Consider the following 20,744-nt stretch of genomic DNA (forward strand, 5'->3'; position numbering starts at 1 on the left):
GACATTCTTTCCTGACTGGCAGATTACCATTGGTATTGAAATACCAACAGTGATTCTGGGGGACCTAGCCTACCACTTCCTCATGAAGTTGTACACTGGCTACCTCGACAGCATCAAGGGAAGAGTCAGCTACCAGCTTAGCATGTGCAGAATGACCATTGAATGTGTTTTTGGAAGACTAAAGGAACGCTGTCAACGTTTACTCACACTATTGGATCTTGGTGAGAAAAACATCCCAATGGTTATAGCTGTTGTTGCGTCCTGTGTAATATCGGTCATGCAAAGGGGGAAAGCTGCTGCTCGGGTGGAGGTGGAGTGGCTTTGAGCAGCCAGACACAAGGGCCATTGCAAGAACCCGATGTGGAGCTATGCAGTTGACGAAGGCTTTGAAAGAGCACTTTTAACAGTCACCTCACTAGTGTTCTCTGCTGGACTGTTCTCTGGGCCTGAAGCTTTGGGTGCTGTTAGTAACTGAGCATTTATAAATATTAGACTGTTTTACTGAAGCTCGCTGTACATGATCAGTTGCACATAACAAAGGAGAGCTCCTAGGTGCACCCAACAAGGTAGAAAATCAGGAAAAAGGATTTCAAAAATATGCAGGGGACTTGGGGAAATGGCTTCCAGTCTCCGTGACCCCTGGGCAGTAGAGTTTAAAATTGTGACCAGAGTGGTCACTGTCGCAGAGAACGGGGGCATTGTGGGACTGCTGCTACAGGGTCAACACAGGTCATGCACGGTCTACATTCGCGCAGAGTTGACCTCAGTAGGTCAACCATAGCTCTATGTCATTAGGGAAGGTGGTTTTACTTTGTCACCATCATGGGGTGCTTATGCTAGCCAGAGACAAATTTTAGCGCACAAGTAGGTTGATGCAAGGCGACTTACGTTGAGCCAACTTTAGAGTGTAGCCCAGGCCTAAGTGTAGGAAATGACTATAGTTGAGGCTTTGAAATTTCTGGGGGGGGGGAAGGAGGAGAGGGGGTCTTCACTTTATGTGGCCTATAGGATCTTTGGAAAAGAAATCCTTTTCTGAAGGTGTGAGGTCTTTCACTGGTACAGCTACTGCTGCACCAAAACTTAGGTTTCCAAAACCTAGGAATTTTTGTTGGTTTTATGTAATGCTTTTAATATTTGGTTTTATCCAGAAATCTCTATTTAGATCTTATAAGATCCTCAAAGGAGGTGCTACGTCAATTTGCAAGCAAATCTGCAACTGCCCCTTTCTGCTTGTGCATTACACAACTCCTTAGTTACATAATCAAATATTTCTCAAATATTTTTTTACAATTTTAAATACATTTTTTCATGTTTTTGTTGTCATAATTGTACAGTATATCTTAATTGACTTATGCAGCTCTTTGAGTGAACACATGTGGGAGGGGACTGCTGGGCAGACTGATCTCAATAGACCAAAAGCCCTCCTGCTCTTCCAGTTTACTATTTATCATACTAAAGGTAGCATAAAAAAAACACAATTAGATATAAGCAATGTAAAGCCTTTACTTGATCTTGTCTCAATATATTTTAATATATTTATACATGTATATGCACTCTGATATTGAACTATGCACAGGTTACAAAGGAGCATAAAATTAAAGTAAAAGGTAAGAAAAGTAGAAATCAGTTAATTTTAGATATTATGATCTTCAGTTTGCTTGAAGACTGCAATTTCTTTTTTCATTTCCTGAAAGAGAACAAAAAGCAACAAGCATAAGTGTAAACTGTTGGAAATCCTATTTTAGATATATATATTTTTAAAAAGATTTGTAAATATCACTAACCGTTGTATATATTTGACAGATTCAGCTAAAGTAACTATAAGGAAAAAAAGGTTACTCACCAGTAACTGTTTTTCTCCAAATGTATTGCTTTTGATTATCTACACTGTAGAGTTATGTGCCCTCCACATGAGAGAGAGAGAGAGTCCTTTCTGGACACATTCACATTCAGGATTCTAGAATCAATGGCATAAAAGCCACCTAACTGTCCTTTCCTCTCTAGCTTCAGATACATCCTTACATATCCAAAATAAAGGGAAAGATGGAGAGTCAAGGGTTGATCCGCAGAGGCAATACTTTCAGTGACCATGCAAGCAACCAGTTGTAGGTAGGATACAACCAGAGCTGAAGGAATTATTCTATTCAGATAGTATCATTATTCCCAGACATTCTGCCTCTTGACACAAGAAGAAGACAGAGCTTTCCCCTTGCCTGTTCAACCACCACGTTTTCCCAAACAACACTAGGGCAATCTGCACCTGCCTTTCCTTCTTTGGATTAGAGGAAAACATAAAACAACCCCCGATAGCCCTAAACTCCAAAAGATTTGTGCATTCTGCATTCCTTGAGCCCAATGTTCTAAATGAGTTCCCCTCTCATGCTCGAAACATATCACTATGGATGGATTCTGGGTTGAGAATGGCATCCATTTCAGGACATTGTTTGGATCCAAGGAAGCCACCTGCATTGTTGCACAATCAGAACAGAGGATCTTTTCTGATCATCAGATGCAGAAGACTGGATTCTGGATGACCAGTGCTTGGAGGAGGAAATCTTTCTTTTAAGAGATGTAGAAGGATCAGCAGAGCAACTGGAGCCATTCATAAATGAACAGCTCAAACATTAGGACAAACATCCATGTATTTTGGCTCTAAAGACTAGATTTCAGACCACCTAAGAGTCTCAATGTTGGAATTGCCTGATGAGCAGAAATCTTCAGGAGGCATCAAAGGTCCACAAGTCTGGCTGAACATGAAGTCTCTTCATGAGAAAGAGTTTGAGAATCATGCTCTCTGTGTAGTTACTGTAAATCTGCACAGGCAGAAAACAGTCTTTAAGAACGACATTAAAGATGTTCAAGCATTGGACAAGTTAGCCAAAGATTTTGAGAGCGCGCGAGAGATCGTTTAGTGGAAAAATGGTTACCTACCTTTCGTAACGGTTGTTCTTTGAGATGTGTTGCTCATGTCCATTCCAAGTAGGTGTGTGCGCGCCGCATGCATGATTGTCGGAAGGTTTTTCCCTAGCGGTACCTGTTGGGTCGGCTGTGGAGCCCCCTGGAGTGGCGCCTTCATGGCAGTGTATATAGGTCTCTGCCAACCTGCCGCCTCTTCAGTTCCTTCTTGCCGGATACTCAGAGAAGGGAGGCAGGTGGGTCTTGGAAAGGACATGAGCAACATGTCTTGAAGAACAGTTACGAAAGGTAGGTAACCATTTTTTCTTCGAGTGATTGCTCATGTCAATTCCAAGTAGGTGACTTCCAAACAGTCGCCCGGAGGAGGGGTCAGAGTTCACTGAGTTGCAGACTGCAGCACTGCTCTACCAAATGTGGCATTGTCTCTAGCCGGCTGTGTGATGGCGAAGTGAGACGTAAAAGTGTGAAGAGATGACCACGTTGCTGCCCTGCAGGTATCCTGAATGGGGACCTACGCTAGGAATGCTGCAGATGAAGTTTGCACTCTCGTGAAGTGCACCGTCAATGTTGGGGCTGGTATCTTTACCAGGTCATAGCACGTCCTGATACAGGCTGTGATCCAAGAAGAGATTTGTTGGGATGAGACTGGCAGTCCTTTAATTTAATAGAATATCAGGATTGGAAGGGACCTCAGGAAGTCATCTAGTCCAACCCCCTGCTCAAAGCAGAACCAATCCCCAGATAGATTTTTACCCCATATCCCTAAATGGCCCCCTCAAGGATTGAACTCATAACCTTAGGTTTAGCAGGCCAATGCTCAAACCACTGAGCTATCCCTCCCCTCTATCAGCAATGGCGATGAGGAGTTGCATTGGACTTCCTAAACAGCTTTGTCCGCTCAATGTAAAAAGCCAGTGCCAGTCTAACATGTAGGGAATGGAGCATGCGTTCCCTGTCATTAGCAGGTGGCTTTGGGAAGAACACTGGTAGAAAAATGTCCTGATTTGCAGGAAATTGTGAGACTACTTTAGGGAAAAAGGCCGGGTGCGTCCGCAAGTGCACCTTGTCCTTATAAAACACTGTGTAAGGGGGCTTAGACATTAAAGCTTTGAGCTCAGACACTCTTCTGGCTGAAGTTATAGCCCTAAGAAACACCACTTTCTAAGAGAGATAAAGCAGAGAACAAGTTGCTAGAGGTTCAAAAGGGGGCACCCCATGAGCCGTGAGAGGACCAGGTTAAGGTCCCATGGAGGGGCCGATTGCCGCACCTGTGGGTACAACCTCTCTAGCCCAGCAGCCAGGTGCACCTTGATTGATGAGACTGCCAGCCCTAGATGCTTTAGGTAGAGTAAGTAGTCCAGTATGAAGGGGATTGCGGACTGCAGCAGAGGAGTGCCCTTCTGTGAGGACCAAAGAGAACCTTTTCCACTTGGCCAAATAAGTGGCGCAAGTGGAGGGCTTTCTACTGCCAAAGAGAACCTCCCTAACCACATTGGAGCACTGGAGCTCTAACAATTTAGTCATGGAGTTTCCATGTGGTGAGGTGGAGAGACTCCAGGTTGTGGTGCTGAAGGCGGCCAGGGTCTTGCGTGATGAGGTCTGGAATCATGGGCAAGGTCATGGGCATGTCCACCGAGAGGTCCAACAGCATGGAAAACCAGTGTTGGCGGGGCCACGCCGGGGCTATGAGAACCAGTGATGCCTTGTCCTGCCAGACCTTGAGGAGGACCTTGTGGATGAGAGGAAATGGTGGGAACGTGTACAGCAGGCGACATGTCCACGAGAGGAGAAAGGCGTCAGCGATCAAACTGGGGCTGTGATTCAGGAAGGAGCAGAACTGCTGGCACTTCCTGTTGCTTCATGTCGTGAACAGGTATACCTGGCGAGATCCTCACCTCAGGAAGATATTGCTGACAACATCCGGTTGGAGAGACCATTCGTGGCCGTGAAAGGATTTGATGAGGCAATCAGCCAGTTCGTTTTGTGTACCCAGCAGATACGACGCCTCCAACTGTATCGGGTGCTAGGGGAAAACCTTTCCACGATTGTGCTTGCGGTGCGCACACACCTACTTGGAATTGACATGAGCAATCACTCGAAGAGCAAGAGAAACGCCCCTTTCTGCTCCATGTCTAATAAAGTAGACGAATCCTTCATGAACACAAACCTGAACACTACCCACAAAAAACAAGCTTAAATGACTATACTTGCAAAATAATAAAAGATTAATCCGCCACAGGGACAAGTTGGATTTTGTGCCTGCACTGGCAAGCTAAAAGAGAGGAAATAATAGAGAGTGGGGCCCTTTTTGTATACTTTTTGATCCAAAATGCTGGCTCTGAAGAGTACATATGTGGTTTAATGTTTTGAAAAAAATTGTGTGGGTGAGACTGTCTCCATGTTCAATTTTTTTGTCTGCTGAATCTGCCAACAATTGTGCCAAATACGATGGTGGTTTTGTGATATGGATACATGTCCGTTAGACTGATCAATAATTTATTTCAGACAGGCTACTAAGATGTGGAGAGATTAGTGAAAATGAAACAAGATAATCTTTACATCAGGAATACTCATAAATATCAGTTTTATAAGTAGAATGCAGTTGATTATTTAACATTTAAAAGAGTGATTTAATATTTAATATTTAAATATGTTTACCTGTATTAATTTGGTCTTGTCATAGTCTTTGCGATGTCGATAAATACATTGGCTGAGTATTGCATAAAGTTTTTCCAAGTGAAATATATTGTAGTCTCTACTTTTTTCGGTGACAATCTTTAACAGTTTCTGGGGGGGAAAATGTATACATTTAAAATTGTGTTAAAAATCTGCACTGGCTTTTGACAATCTGAACATATATAATAAAGACAAGACATTTCAATGGCAAAATAACTGGGGACTTTTGTATCATTAACAAAAAAGTAATACACAAGAGAATAGTTTTCAGAAAGAATTGAGCTATGCCTGTTAGTGTTAAGTAAAAATAGTTATTTTTTTATACTTCAGAGAAAAAGGAAGCCTGAAAATTCTGAGCCAGACCAGCAATAGCACACTGTCATGTGAGAGATTACTGTTACAAGTTAACTCTTCTCCCAGAACAGCAGGAAGTGACTCTTAAATGACTAAGCCATTCCAGCAGTAACTACATCTTGCCTCACTTGACAAGAGGAATGGATGTTGAAATGCAGTGCCTTCAGGAGTGGGTGTCAGGCCATAAGATGCCCTTAAGTTTCATTCACCCCAAGGAAATATAGCCAGATAACCCAGAGAGTCAGTGGGCTGGGAGACAAAAAGAACGAGGAGTACTTGTGGCACCCTTAGAGACTAACAAATTTATTTGAGCATAAGTTTTTGTGGGCTAAAACCCACTTCATCGGATGCATGCAGTGGAAAATACAGTAGGAAGACACACACACACACACACACACACACACACACACACAGAAAAAATGGGTGTTGCCATACTAACAATAATGAGAGTAATCAATTAAGGTGGGCTATTATCAGCAGGAGAAAAAAAAACTGTTGTAGTGATAATCAGGATGGCCCATTTCCAACAGCTGACAAGGTGGTGAGAGTAACAGTAGGGGAAAAAAACATTAGCGTGGGGAAATAGGTTTTACTTTGTGTAGTGACCCATCCGCTCCCAGTCTTTATTCAAGCCTAATTTAATGGTGTCCAGTTTGCAAATTAATTCCAATTCTGCAGTTTCTCACTGGAGTCTGGTTTTGAAGTTTTTTTTGTTGGAGTATTGCGACTTTGAGGTCTGTAACTGAATGGCCAAGGAGGCTGAAGTGTTCGGACTGGTTTTTGAATGTTAAAATTCTTGACATCCGATTTGTGTCCATTTATTCTTTTACATGGAGACTGTCCGGTTTGGCCAACGTACATGGCAGAGGGGCATTGCTGGCACATGATGGTATATATCACATTGGTAGATGTGCAGGTGAACGAGCCTCTGATAGTGTGGCTGATGTGATTAGATCCTATGATGGTGTCCCCTGAATAGATATGTGGACAGAGTTGGCAACGGGCTTTGTTGCAAGGATAGGTTCCTGGGTTAGTGTTTTTGTTTTGTGGTTGCTGGTGAGTATTTGCTTCAGGTTGGGGGGCGGTCTGTAAGCGAGGACTGGCCTGTTTTCCAAGATCTGTGAGAGTGAGGGATCGTCCTTCAGGATAGGTTGTAGATCCTTGATGATGTGCTGGAGAGGTTTTAGTTGGGGGCTGAAGGTGACGGCTAGTGGCGTTCTGTTACTTTCTTTGTTGGGCCTGTCCTGTAGTAGGTGACTTCTGGGTACTCTTCTGGCTCTGTCAATCTGTTTCTTCACTTCAGCAGGTGAGTATTGTAGTTGTAAGAATGCTTGATAGAGATCTTGTAGGTGTTTGTCTCTGTCTGAGGGGTTGGAACAAATGCGGTTGTATCTTAAGAGCTTGGCTGTAGACAATGGATCGTGTGGTGTGGTCTGGATGAAAGCTGGAGGCATGTAGGTAAGTATAGCCACAGACTTTTCCAGGGGAAAGGGGCTGAGATTCTTCAACTTGCCCCATTTGGTCTGCTCTACTGTGGAACAGGAGATGACGGAACAAACAGAAGCAGCTCAATTAGGAGGTGGTCCCATTCAGGGCTGAAAAGCCCCAGAAATTTTGGTCCCTCAAAGAGGAGCAGAAGGAGGAAAGAATTTTCTCACTGCTGCATCACCCCCCAAAAAGCTTTAGAAGCTGGGATAGCAGTGGTAAGGCTGTGAAAATGTGCGCATTGTTGTCTGGGTGGCTCGTACTGTGTCCTCGAATGAGGAAGCCCTAAGGAAGCAGTCATCCAAATATGGGTAGATAACAATACCCAGTGTTTGCAGGCACGCCACTATGACAGAGAGAACCTTGGAGAATACCCTGGGTGCGGACGAGAGGCTGAATGGGAGCACTCTGTACTGATAATGATCCTGGACAGTGATGCTGTAGGAAACGGTCTGGCAGACTCTCAAGAGACACTATATGCCCGCCCAAGGATCCCAATACAGCCATTGGGGGGGGGGGGGGGGGGGGGAAGGACATAGGTGGTGGAGGTGCCCAAAGAGGCCTGTACCATGATTGCAGGTCAGCTCGATGGAACTGGTGGCCTCGGTGCTGGCATCTGCACCAGTCTCTGTGCCGAGGTCCGAACCCGCCGCAGTGCCACGTGGTGGGAGAAGGTCCCTGGGCAGTGGAGGAGCACGCACTTCCGAGGCGACGGACTGGGACCCTCTGGAGTAGGGACAATGGGCCTGATGGCCCGCCTGCATGGTCCAGAATGGCCACTTTGCCGACCGCAGCACCACAGGGGGGCGCTTGACCTGCCTCCTGCATATAGCAGCACTGTTCTGACCAGTGCTGGCTGCACCTCAATAGTAGGAGTCCACCTCTGAGTCCAATGACTGAGACTCCAAGCATGGAGACCATGGCAGTGCCCAGTGGGACGGTGTCGGGGAATGGTGCCAAGGGGAAGTTGACAGCGCCGCGCTCACTTGAGGTGCTGGAGGTCTGTCTCGCCTGGCAGAGGACTGCCGTGCAGTCATAGCAATCAGGTCCCTAGCCGCCTTGAATGTGTCTGGGGTGGAAGGGAGCTCCAACTCCTCCACCTGACACACTCTAACAGGAGAAGCCATTGGCACTGGACTCAATGGACACCTGTGCTGGCCCGAAGTCACCAGTGCCACCTCCTGAGAGATAAGCACCAGGTGCTCCTGCATGGGACGTACATCGTTAGCGGTTTGTCCCAGCTGCTCTAATCGTGGGCGAGCGCCCTCTATAAGTCTTCTTGTGAGGCACCAGTGAGTGCAAGCATGCTGTGCTGCTGGCTGAAGATGCGGACTTCGATGCCGGGGAGGGACAGTGTTGAGGGTTTCTATGCATAGAGTTTCCATGGTGCCGTAGCCTCTCTAACCAAGGCCACTGCACTCCGGATGTGCAGAGTGCCGGGTTCAGCTGGCCCGGGGCCGGTTGGGGGATGAAGGGCTGCCTCCATGAGGAGTTGCTTAAGCCTGAAGTCCCTTTTCTTCTTGATTCTAGGGTGGAATCCTTTGCAAGTCTTGCACTGATCTGTTTGATGGGATTCCCCCAGGCACTTCAAGCAGGTGTCAGGAAAATAGCCCTTTGGCATCAGTTTGTGGCAGGTCCCGCACAGTTTAAAACCTTGGGATCGAGGCATGCCTTGAACTCTAAGAGGGGGAAACAAATGTGGGGGAGGGCCCCAAACACAAACTAACTGAACTACAACTAGTACCATCTAACTATTTACAGGCTGGAAGAATAAAAACCACTAGGGGAACACTTGCCGAAGCAAAAGAGACGAGACACTCAGCTCCAATGACCATCACTGGCGGTAAAATGGAACTGAGGAGGCGGTAGGTTGGCAGGGCCCTATATGCGGCACCATGAAGGTACGACTCCAGGAGGCACCTAAACTGACCTGACAGCTACTGCTAGGGGGAAAAACCCTTCTAACAACTGTGCACATGGCACACACACACCTACTTGGAATGGACATGAGCAATTACTCAAAGAAGAACTGAAGGTTAAAACAGACCACTCTGGTTAGCCCAGAGAAGCTGTAATGAACCTCATTGTTCAAGCTGTGCATGTGTCTCCGTCTGACCTGCTTGGCCAGATTCCAGATGAGAGCCCCAACTCCTTCCAGCAGCCAACTCTTATCCCCCACCTCTCCAGTCCTTTGTTCTTGAGCTGATGAATGTTGCTTAGCTCCTCTGCAGAAAGGTGCGGAAATCTATATCCCCACCTATGTCTCTTAGCCTGAACATAAGAACATAAGAATGGCCGTACTGGGTCAGACCAAAGGTCCATCCAGCCCAGTATCCTGCTTACCGACAGTAGCTAATGTCAGGTGCCCCAGAGGGAGTGAACCTAACAGGTAATGATCAAGTGATCTTTCTCCTGCCTTCCATCATCACCCTCTGACAAACAGAGGCTAGGGACACCATTCCTTACCCATCCTGGCTAATAGCCATTAATGGACTTAACCTCCATGAATTTATCCAGTTCTCTTTTAAATCCTGTTATAGTCCCAGCCTTCACAACCTCCTCAGGTAAGGAGTTCCACAAGTTGACTGTGCGCTGCGTGAAGAAGAACTTCCTTGTATTTGTTTTAAACCTGTTGCCTATTAATTTCATTTGGTGACCCCTAGTTCTTGTATTATGGGAATAAGTAAATAACTTTTCCTTATCCACTTTCTCCACATCACTCATGATTTTATATACCTCTATCATATCCCCCCTTAGTCTCCTCTTTTCCAAGCTGAAGAGTCCTAGCCTCTTTAATCTCTCCTCATATGGGACCCGTTCCAAACCCCTAATCATTTTAGTTGTCCTTCTCTGAACCTTTTCTAATGCCAGTATATCTTTTTTTAGATGAGGAGACCACATCTGTAGGCAGTATTCAAGATGTGGGCGTACCATGGATTTATACAAGAGCAATAATATATTCTCCATCTTATTCTCCATCCCCTTTTTAATGATTCCTAACATCCTGTTTGCTTTTTTGGACTACCACTGCACACTGCATGGACGTCTTCAGAGAACTATCCACGATGACTCCAAGATCTTTTTCCTGATTAGTTGTAGCTAAATTAGCCCCCTTAATATTGTATGTATAGTTGGAGTTATTTTTCCCAACGTGCATTATTTTACATTTATCCACATTAAATTTCATTTGCCATCTTGTTGCCCACTTAGTTTTGTGAGATCTTTTTGAAGTACTTCACAGTCTGCTTTGGTCTTAACTATCTTGAGCAGTTTAGTATCATCTACAAACTTTGCCCCATCACTTTTTACCCCTTTCTCCAGATCATTTATGAATAAGTTGAATAGGATTGGTCCTAGGACTGACCTTTGGGGAACACCATTAGTTACCCCTCCATTCTGAAAATTTACCATTTATTCCTACCCTTTGTTCCCTGTCTTTTAACCAGTTCTCAATCCATGAAAGGATCTTTCCTCTTATCCCATGACAACTTAATTTACGTAAGAGCCTTGGTGAGGGACCTTATCAAAGGCTTCCTGGAAATCTAAGTTCACTATGTCCACTGGATCCCCCTTGTCCACAAGCCTGCTGAGAGAAAACAGTCCTTTCCTCCCTTTTAATGGGTAACAATGCAGCATATAAGGGAAACTGAGGCACACAAATATTATAGAAAATTCCCACTTCGTCACACTTGGCATTATTGGTAAAATCACATTTAGCTAGAAGAATCTGATAGTTTCAGATCCTGAAATGGAGGGAGATGGAAGAGAAGACTTCTTCCTAGGAGGTTGAGCTGCTTGTGTCCCTTATTAGACAGAATAGCCTTTGGGTGTTGCTGCCTTCTTCTCTTCGGAGCTGCTTGTATCACCGAAGAGTTAGGTAGTGGGTGCGAGAATAAAACGAAGTGGATGGAACAAAGTAATGCTTCTTGGCCTTCTTTGCAGTGGGAGCACAAGAAGCAGAAGTGTGCCAAAGAAACTTTGCTGGGTCCCTGATGGCCTTGTTGACTTGGAGGGTCATCCAGCTAGGAGTGAAAGGCTGCACAATGTCCAGCAATTGTGCTGAGGCTCCTGAACTTCCACAAGCTGAATCTGGAGCTCGGACACCACTCTGTGCAGGAGCACCTCCTACTGTCTGAAGATGGAGTAACTGCCTCATCCAGTTAAAACGATGAAATTGTCCCCAGAGCTAGCTTGCTTTCATCTCCTAAATACTCCAACGGGCTGGCTGGTGTTGGCCAGGCAATGGTAAATAGGGCTCATGTATTGATCCTGGGTGTCTAGGAAAGGGCTCCCATGGCCCTCAGTAGTGCCAGTATGAGAGATCAACTGGCACGGGAGAAGGACCCCATAGCACAGGGTACTACCTGTCCCTTGCCAATCATGTCTGGCCCAAGGCCCAGACCCAGATCTTCTAAGGGCTTAGGTGCAGGGCCGCCTCTATCTGCTGCTACAGAGATGCCTGAGGCACTTCCGACTCATGGGAAGAAAAGGCTGGATCCTGGATTATTGGTGGGACTGAGAGTAGCAATGTCTGCATACCGAGGCTGGCAGGTGGGATGGGAGAACAACCTGCATCCTTGGGATAGCCTCTTCCTTTGGAGTAACAATGACCCGGAACAGAGATGGTTCCAACAGGAGAGATGAATGAGGACGGGGAGAGCAAAAATGTTCTCTGGGAGACATAGGTCTCAGGCTGCGCTGGGATGAAGGGAGAATCCATTGGTGGACCATCGGATCCGAAGCTTCTTTGGTCAGAGTAGAAGTCGGATCCATCTGGGGCCACATTATAGGCACCATGTTGACTCTAGATATGGAAGGGAGCACCAGAGTCTGTTTGTCCTTAGCTATTGGAACTAGTGCTGAACTGACAGTTCTGTATCCTTGAATGCCACTTTCTCCTGCTAAAAAGATTTACTTGTGCCTAAGTCCCTAGTGCCCACATGCGCAGGCTCTCCTGACTTTGACATGGCCAGGAAGAGATCCTCTTTCTTCTGGGCAGTCTTTGAAGACTGTTTATCCCTATGCCTATGAACAGGCCCCTTAATCTTATGGGAAGCCACCTTTTTAGGCTTAACAGTCTTAGCCTCCGTCCCTGCACTTGTGCTTAAAGGGGCACTGACCAGGGATTGGGGGTGGAGGGAAGGAGAGGCGGCCCCGGCCCCGATCTGACTGGAGTCTCATTGCTTTCTCCATCAAGTAATTAAGCCTTGGTTCCTGACTCAAATTCTGGAGACGCATCAGGCCGCCTTTCATGCGCTCAGTTTGGAGTACGAGGACAGCTATGGTGCATGTATGGACCAACGGCCACCGCTTACCAAAAATTCAAGACTCAGGAGCATGGTGCACATGCATACCCAAGTATGAAATAAACATAGGGACCATCACTCAAAGAAAAGTTGTAACATCATGTTTTGAAATAAATCAATTAAGTACATATTACCACCTTATCCAAACAAACTTGGTGAGAGAGCGATAACTGGAGCCTGAAGCTAATTTACTATGTTTTGAATGCATTCCTACCAGAAATAAGATCTTTATATTAGGAACCTAAGTTTAAAAAGTTTCATGATCATAGTAAACACTGTATTAATAGCTACCACTACTAAGAGCTTTTAAATATGTGGTTCCAAAATTTAACAAGTCCTTTTATGAATTAAAATCTGGACTGTAACTGATCTTTTCTAGGATTTAGTGGAAAGCAGAAATAGAAGGCCACCACCATTTTCATCAGGGAAAAAGTAAGAGCTATAATTATCTCAATCTTCAATTAACCAATGACAGTTATAGCAAGTTATTAGCTTATTTAACCCTACTTCAGTGTTCAGAAAATAGAAAGTATACATACTTTAAGATCTTCGTAGTCCACAATAAGAGGGGAAGCTGGCTCAGTGAGGATCTCTATGGCTTTCTCAGCACTGATGAGCTGCTGCTGTTCTACTTGAGAACGTCTACAACGGGTCATACGAAGTACACACACATCTAGGATGAAAAATTAAAAACTTTAAAAATCAGGATTTCTGTCAAATTATCTGGATTAATTCATAGACCAAAGATCCAACAGTTCTGTTGAACTAGAGTAGGATGTCCTCTCTCTCTGGAGTGCCAAAGGCAGGGCTTCAAAATGGAAATTGCACTGCCCAGTGATTTCCTGTTATTGGCATTTCCCAGTTTGAGATGTTTGGTTTGTGCTTCTTTTCCAGTACACACAAGAGGCAGTTCAGACTTCACCATGCCATGTCCCAAAAAACCCTCTCTAGATGAAAGCATCTAAAGCTGTAATGAAATGCTAAAATCTTATTAGCTGATTAAGCATAAATTCTTAACTATATACATGATTTCAAAGCAGCTAATGTAAAAATCACTCAAATGGTTTCTCAAATGGGAAAGACTGGGGAGAAAATCATAATTAGGTAACATTTATAGGCACACACAAATTGCCATACTGAATCAGATCCACAGTCCATCTAGTCCAGTATCCAACACTGGATACTTCAGAGGAAGGTGCAAACAACTTACATGAGGCAGATGTGGGATAAGTCACACCCTCCCCCCCAATTAATCCCTAGCAGTTAAACGATGTAAATACTGGAGCATAAGGCTTAATATCTCTTCCAACAATTGTTTGCATTAACTATAACACCTCTGGATAGTCCTATTATCCATAAGAGTGTCCAATCTCTTTTTGAATCTAGCTAAGTTTTTGGCCTCAACAACATCCTGTGACAATGAGTTCTACAGTTTAATTGCATACTGTTTGAAAAAGTATATTCTTTCAAGATAAACAATCCCAGTCGCTACAATTTCTCTTTATATAAGAATTTTTCCATGCCCTTAATCATTTTTATCGCCTTTTTCAGAACCCCATAGTCTATAATTTTTTTTTTTTTTTTTTAAGATGGTGTGATCACCACTGCACACAGTATTCTAGAGCAGTGTTTCTCAACCTTTTTGATACCAGGGACCTGCTTGCTGCTTTTCTAAACTGGGTCAGTGAAATCTCAGGGACCAGCGCTGGTCTACAGATCAGTCATTGAGAAACACTGTTCTAGAGGAGACTGCACTGTTGAGTTATACAATATTTTCCAATCTCCACCCCATTCCTAATGCATCCTAATATCTTGTTTGCTTTTCTGACTGCAGCTATACATTGAGCAGAGGTCTTCACTGAGCTGTCCACAATGACACTCAGGTCCCTTCCCAAGTTGACACAATTAATTTAGAAAACTATAAGGTATACAAGTAGTTAAAAGTTCTTTTGGATGTGCCTCAATTTGCACTTAGCAAAATATGGTTACTCACCTTCTCCTAACTTGTGTTCTTCGAGATGTGTTGTTCATGTCCATTCCAACCAGGTGTGTGCGCGCCGCGTGCACGCCAGCCGGAATATTTTTCCCTTAGCAGTGTCCGTAGGGTCAGCCTGGGCGCCTCCTGGAGTCGCACCTTCATGGCGCCCAATATAGGGCCCTGATGACCCTCCACCCCCTCAGTTCCTTCTTGCCGGCTACTCCGACAGAGGGGTAGGAGGGTGGGTATTGGAATGGTCACGAATAACACATCTCGAAGAACAACAGTTATGAGGTGAGTAACCGTTTTTTCTTCAATTGTTCATGTCCATTCCAACCAGGTGACTCACAAGCCAAAGTTCAGGAGGTGGGGTTGGAGTCATCTACTGATTGGAGCACAGCTCGTCCAAAGGCTGCATCGTCTCCAGCCTGTTGTGTGATCGCATAGTGTGTCGTAAATGTGGATCACGTTTTCACTCTGCAGATTTCCTGGGTGGGGACCTGCGCCAGGAACGCAGCTGAAGCGGCCTGAGCCCTGGTGGAGTGAACAGTGATCGGCGGGGCGGCCACCTTCACCAGGTCATAACACTCCTGAAATGCAGGATGTGATCCACAACGAGATGTGCTGGGATAAGACAAGGAGGCCCTTCATTCTGTCCGCCACTGCTACGAAAAGCTGGATGAACTTCCGGAACGGCTTAGTCCTCTATGTCAGGGGTGGGCAAACTTTTTGCCCTGAGGGCCACATCGGAGTTGCGAAACGGTATGGAGGGCCGGGCAGGGAAGGCTGTGCCTCCCCAAACAGCCTGGCCCCTGCCCACTATCCACCCCTCCCACTTCCCGCGCCCCTCAGAGCCCCCAACCCATCCAACCCCCCCTGCTCCTTGTCCCCTGACCATCCCCTACCCCCCACTCCCTGTCCCCTGACAGCCCCGACCCCTATCCACACCCCCGCCCCTGACAGGCCCCCCGGGACTCCCATGCCTATTCAACCCCCCTGCTCCCCATCCCCTGACCCCCCCCCCGAACCTCCACCCCATCCAACTGCCCCCTGCTCCCTGTCCCCTGACCGCCTGCCCCTAATCACCCCCTATCCAACCACCCCCTGCTCCCTGTCCCCTGACTGCCCCTCAGGACCCCTACCCCATATCTAATCCCACTACTCCCCGCCTCCTTACCATGCCGCTCAGAGCAGCAGGACTGGCTTATTGGAAAGCTTAGAAGGTGGGCGGGCGCAAGCCGCGCAGCCCGGAGCGCTCCCCACGCAGCAGCGTGGCTGCAGGGGAGGGGGGACAGCAGGGGAAGAGCCGGGGACTAGCCTCCCCGGCCGGGAGCTCAGGGGACAGGCAGGATGGTCCTGCAGGCCGTAATTTGCCCACCTCTGCTCTATATAGAAGGCCAGCGCCCTGCGTACATCCAATGTGTGAAGCTTACGCTCCCTATTGCAGGAGTGTGGCTTGGGGTAAAACACTGGGAGGAAGAGGTCTTGGCTCATGTGGAACTGGGAGACCACTTTAGGGAGAAAGGCCGGATAAGGCCTGAGCTGGATCTTATCCTTATAAAAAACTGAAAGGGGGCTCAGATCTAAGGGCCCTAAGCTCCGACACTCTCCTAGCTGAGGTTTTTGCCACGAGGAATGCCACCTTGTAAGAGAGATAGAGCAGGGAGCACATTGCCAGCGGCTCAAATGGAGAGCCTGTAAGCCTGGTGAGGACCAGGTTAAGGTCCCAAGCCGGGACAGACTGATGTGTTTGCGGGAAGAGTCTGTTGAGGCCTTTGAGGAAACGGCTGACGATAGGGTTTGCGAAGACCGAGAAGCCATCTGCACCTGGATGGAAGGCGGAGATGGCAGCCAAGTGGACTCTTGATGACAAGGAGAGGTCCTGTTGTTTAAGGTGAAGGAGGTAGTCCAGTATGAACGGTATCGGGGCGAGCATTGGTGAGTGAGTGCGTTGCTCCGACCAGAGAGAGAACCTCTTCCACTTGGCAAGGTACATTGCCCTCGTAGAGGACTTCCTACTGCCAAGGAGAACTTGCCTGACTTGATCCGAGCAGGTCAGTTCCGCAGTATTTAGCCATGGAGCATCCAGGCCACGAGGTGGAGCGACTCTAGGTTCGGGCGCTGGGACCAACAGCAAGGTGAGCGGGGTCGCCATGGACATTTCCAGGAGTGATGTAAACCAGTGCTGGCGTGGCCATGGTGGAGCTATCAGTATGACCCAGGCCTGGTCCCTGCGGATCTTGAGGAGTACCTTGTGGACTAGCAGTATCGATGGGAAAGCAGGCGGTCCCCCCACAGGAGAAGGAAGGCATTCACGATGGCCCCTGGGCTGTGATTCATGAAGGAGCAGAACAGTTGACATTTCCTGTTGCTGCATGTGGTGAACAGGTCTACCTGGGGAGAGCCTCAGATGGAAAATTGAGCTCACTACGTCCAGCTGGAGGGATCACTTGTGGCTGTGAAAAGTTCATCTGAGACTGTCCACCAACTCGTTCTGTACTCCGGGGATGTATGAAGCCTGCAGGTGTATTGAATGCTCTACGCAGAAGTCCCACAGTGCGAGGACTTCCCGGCACAGGGGAGAGGAGTGTGCACCCCCGTTTGCTGATATAAAACATCGCCGTGGTGTTGTTCAGGAGGACTGCAGCCATGTGTCCCAGCAGTTTCAGGCAGTTCCTTGCTGTGGTCGTGGGGAACTGCCGGAGGCCCCGCATAATGTCCCCTAGCGACCGGAACCTGGCTTCCGGGAGGTACGCCCTGGCTTGGGTCTAGTCCAGTACTGCACCTATGAATTCTACCCTCTGCACAGGGGACATAGTGGATTTGGCCTCAAACTAGGTCTCCTTTTCAACGAGGAAGGTCCTTCTTATGAAGTCGACCTGATCCTCCACCTGGGCTCTGGAGCGGCCTTAGATCAGCCAGTCGTCGAGGTATGGGAAAATTTGTATCTGGCGGTTGCACAGGAACGCCGCGATGACAGCCATGCATTTGGTGAAAACTCGAAGGGCTGCTGACAGGCCAAAAGGGAGGACGGCAAACTGATAGTGGCTGTTGCTCACCACAAATCTGAGGTAACGTCTGTGTTGTGGAACTATTGCTATTAGGAAATACGTGTCCTTGAAGTAGAGGGCGGCGTACCAGTCTCCTGGATCCAATGAGGAGATAATGGAGGTTAGCGAGACCATGTGGAACTTGAGCCTTTTTACAAACTTGTTGAGCTGCTGCAGGTCCAGGAAGGGTCTGAGGCCCACCCTTGGCTTTCGGTATTAGGAAATACTGAGAGCAGAAGCCCTTGCCCCTTAGCTCCTGAGGAACCTCCTCCACTGCCCCCACCGAGAGGAGGGACTGCACTTCCTGAATTAGAAGTTGCTCATGAGAGGAGTCCCTGAAGAGGGACAGGGAAGGGGAGTGGAGGGGTGGGAGGGCACAGAATTGGATGGAATATCCCCTCTCTACTGTGTGGAGCACCCAACGGTGTGAGGTGATACGGGACCAGGCACGGTAGAAAGGGGATAGATGGGATGAGAAGGTAAGAGGGGATGGATCCAGAGTCCAAACTGGTGAGCCGTCCTCGACCGCACCTTCAAAAGGGGGGGTTTGGGCCCGGGCGGAGGCTTGGACTGACCAGAGTTCTGCCCCGAGGAGGGATGCTGCCTCCTCCTCCTACCACTCCTGCTTCGCCTACGAGGAGCGTCCTGGTGGTTCTGCGGCTGGTAGGCTCGCGGATCAGGCTGAGGGCTAAAATGCCTGCACTGGGTAGCAGGCGTGTGAAGCCCCAGAGTCCTTCAAAACTGTAAAGTCTCATCAGTTGTTTCAGAGAAGAGGGACGAGCCCTCAAAAGGGAGGTTCTGTATAGCCTGTTGGACCTCATGTGGCAGCCCAGAGACCTGCAGCCAGGAACCCCGCCTCATCACCACCCCCGTAGCCGGAGTATGCGAGGCTGCGTCCGCCACGTCTAAAGCCGCTTGTAGAGAGACCCAGGAGACCAACTTCCCTTCCTCCACCAGTGTGGAGAACTCCACACAAGAGTCTTGTGGCAGGAGTTCTGGAAACTTGGCCATCGCAGAGCAGGTATTTTGCCCATGTCTGCTTACAATGGCCTGCTGGTTAGCTATGCGGAATTGCAGGCCCCCTGTCAAATAGGCCTTCCTAACGAACAGGTCCAGTCTTTTCGCCTCCCTATCTTTTGGGGTGGAGCCTTAGAAACCCTAGCGCTCCCTCTGATTGGCCGCATCGACCAAACAGTCTGGGGAGGGTGGATATATAAATGTTCGTACCCTTTAGATGGTACGAAATAGCGCCGTTTGGTTCCCTTGGCCATAGGGCCAGAGAAGAGGGGGTCTGCCACAGAGATTTTGTTGTGTCCACTACTGTTTTTATCAGTGGCAGGGCAACCCTTGATGGATCCGAGGGAGCGAGGATGTCCACAACAGGGTTCGACTCCTCTGCCACCTCCTCTGCCTGTATCCTCAGGCTTTTGGCAGCCTGTCGCAGAAGCTGCTGGAGAACTCGATTTTCCTCGAGAACTGGGGCCGCTGATGTCCCCGCGACCGCTTCATCCGGTGAGGACGAGGAGGAGAAGACTGGCAATGTACCTTGCTCACTACCTTCAGCACCCTTCCGGTCCCTCAGCACACGGTATTCGAAAGGCTACGGTGCCGGGAGACTCGGTACCGTGGCCGGTGCCGGGGTTACTAGTTCTGGTGGTGCTGAGCTTGTCGGTGCCGGAGCTGGAGCCCTTGGCAGTGCCGTTGACTGGAGGGTCGGTGCCATAGCTGGTTGTAACAGCGGGGCTGTCACTTCAGTCGACGGTGCTGGTGTCGGCAGTGCTTGCGGGAAAAAGGATGCCCAAGACACTGACGCTGACTGGGATCTTGGACTGTGGTCCTGACCCTGGCTCTGGTGGTATGCCCAGGGTGTCCAAAAAGGCCATTGGGAGGATAGCTGCCACTGCTGTGGCCATGGTGCCAGGTAGGGTTGGTGGCTCCGGCATGACCTGGACCTCCTGCTCCTCGATCTGCTGGAGCGATAAGAGTCCGCCTCCGACTCTGAGGTCTCCAAGTAGGAGGACCATGGAGGAGCAGTACCCTGAGTCGCCGGTGAGTGGTGCCAAGGGGCAGAGGATTGGTGCGGTTCCTCTGTCTGCGCGAGCCGTGCTGGGGATGGAGAACGGTAGGCCATCATTGCCCGTTTGCCCCTAGAGTGAAGGGAGGGGGCACGCAGTCACCAGCGACTTGTCTCCTCCTTTGAGGGGAGGATGGCACCGGGAGGTGCATCAGGTCTCTGGCAGCCTCGAACGCCTCCGGCATCGATGGTAGCTGCAGGTGGTCATCTTGGAGATCTGGGGACCGAGGAGGGTTCTGACTCGACTGGACCCTGGCTGGGGCAGGAGTCAACGATACCCTGGAAGGCTGCAGGGAAGAGGCAGTCTGTCCCGAGTCACTCATGGACACCGCTGACCCCTGGGGTTTCAATTGAGGGGACCAACCCCTCTTCTGCCTCTTCTTCTTTAACGGCACCGGGGATTGAGAGCGGTGCCACACCGAGGCCGGCTTCTTATGGCCTGAGCTGTGGTGGTGCTGAGGGGCCTTAGAGTCCTTGGTTGATGCCAATTCGCACACTGTCAGCGCCAGAGCACTGCACACCGATGAAGACGTACTGGGCGCTGGTTCGGCGGGTCCCGAGCTGGAGTGTGGCCGTAGCGCTGCCTCCATTAACAGAAGGTTAAGTCTCTGTTGCCGGTCTTTGAGGGTTCTGGGATGGAAACCCTTACAGATTTGGCACTTTTCTTTCTGGTGACTCTCTCCGAGGCCCCGCAGACAGGATGAGTGAGGGTCACTCTTAGGCATAAACTTGCCGCAGTCCTCACGGAGCTTAAACCCTGGAGACCCAGGCATACCGCAGAAGGGGAAATGTCGCGGGGGACGGGACCCCTCCAAACAAACTAACTATTACTATTAAAGAAATAACTATTAACTAAGAAAACTATTTACACGGTATGCTATAAGACACTGCTAAAGTGCTTGCTA

The 20,744-nt window shown here is 48.3% G+C and overlaps 1 protein-coding gene across 2 annotated transcripts in view; it reads right to left on the reverse strand.

The window, feature by feature from the left end:
• Positions 1-1,485: 1,485 nt before the first annotated feature.
• The window catches only part of ATAD2 (ATPase family AAA domain containing 2), an 87,003-nt gene continuing 67,744 nt past the window's right edge, over positions 1,486-20,744 (reverse strand). For both annotated transcript variants that reach the window (XM_026646310.1, XM_026646317.1), the window contains 3 exons: positions 13,277-13,410; positions 5,575-5,703; positions 1,486-1,687 (listed from right to left, as the gene is read on the reverse strand). In XM_026646310.1, coding sequence (XP_026502095.1) covers positions 1,634-1,687; positions 5,575-5,703; positions 13,277-13,410 — 317 coding nt within the window. In that variant the 3' untranslated portion in view covers positions 1,486-1,633. The remainder of the gene's footprint in view (positions 1,688-5,574; positions 5,704-13,276; positions 13,411-20,744) is intronic.

The sequence above is a fragment of the Terrapene carolina genome, unplaced genomic scaffold, assembly GCF_002925995.2.
Source record: "Terrapene carolina triunguis isolate 2854851 unplaced genomic scaffold, T_m_triunguis-2.0 Scaffold58, whole genome shotgun sequence".
In the NCBI taxonomy this organism is placed as follows: Eukaryota; Metazoa; Chordata; order Testudines; family Emydidae; genus Terrapene; species Terrapene triunguis.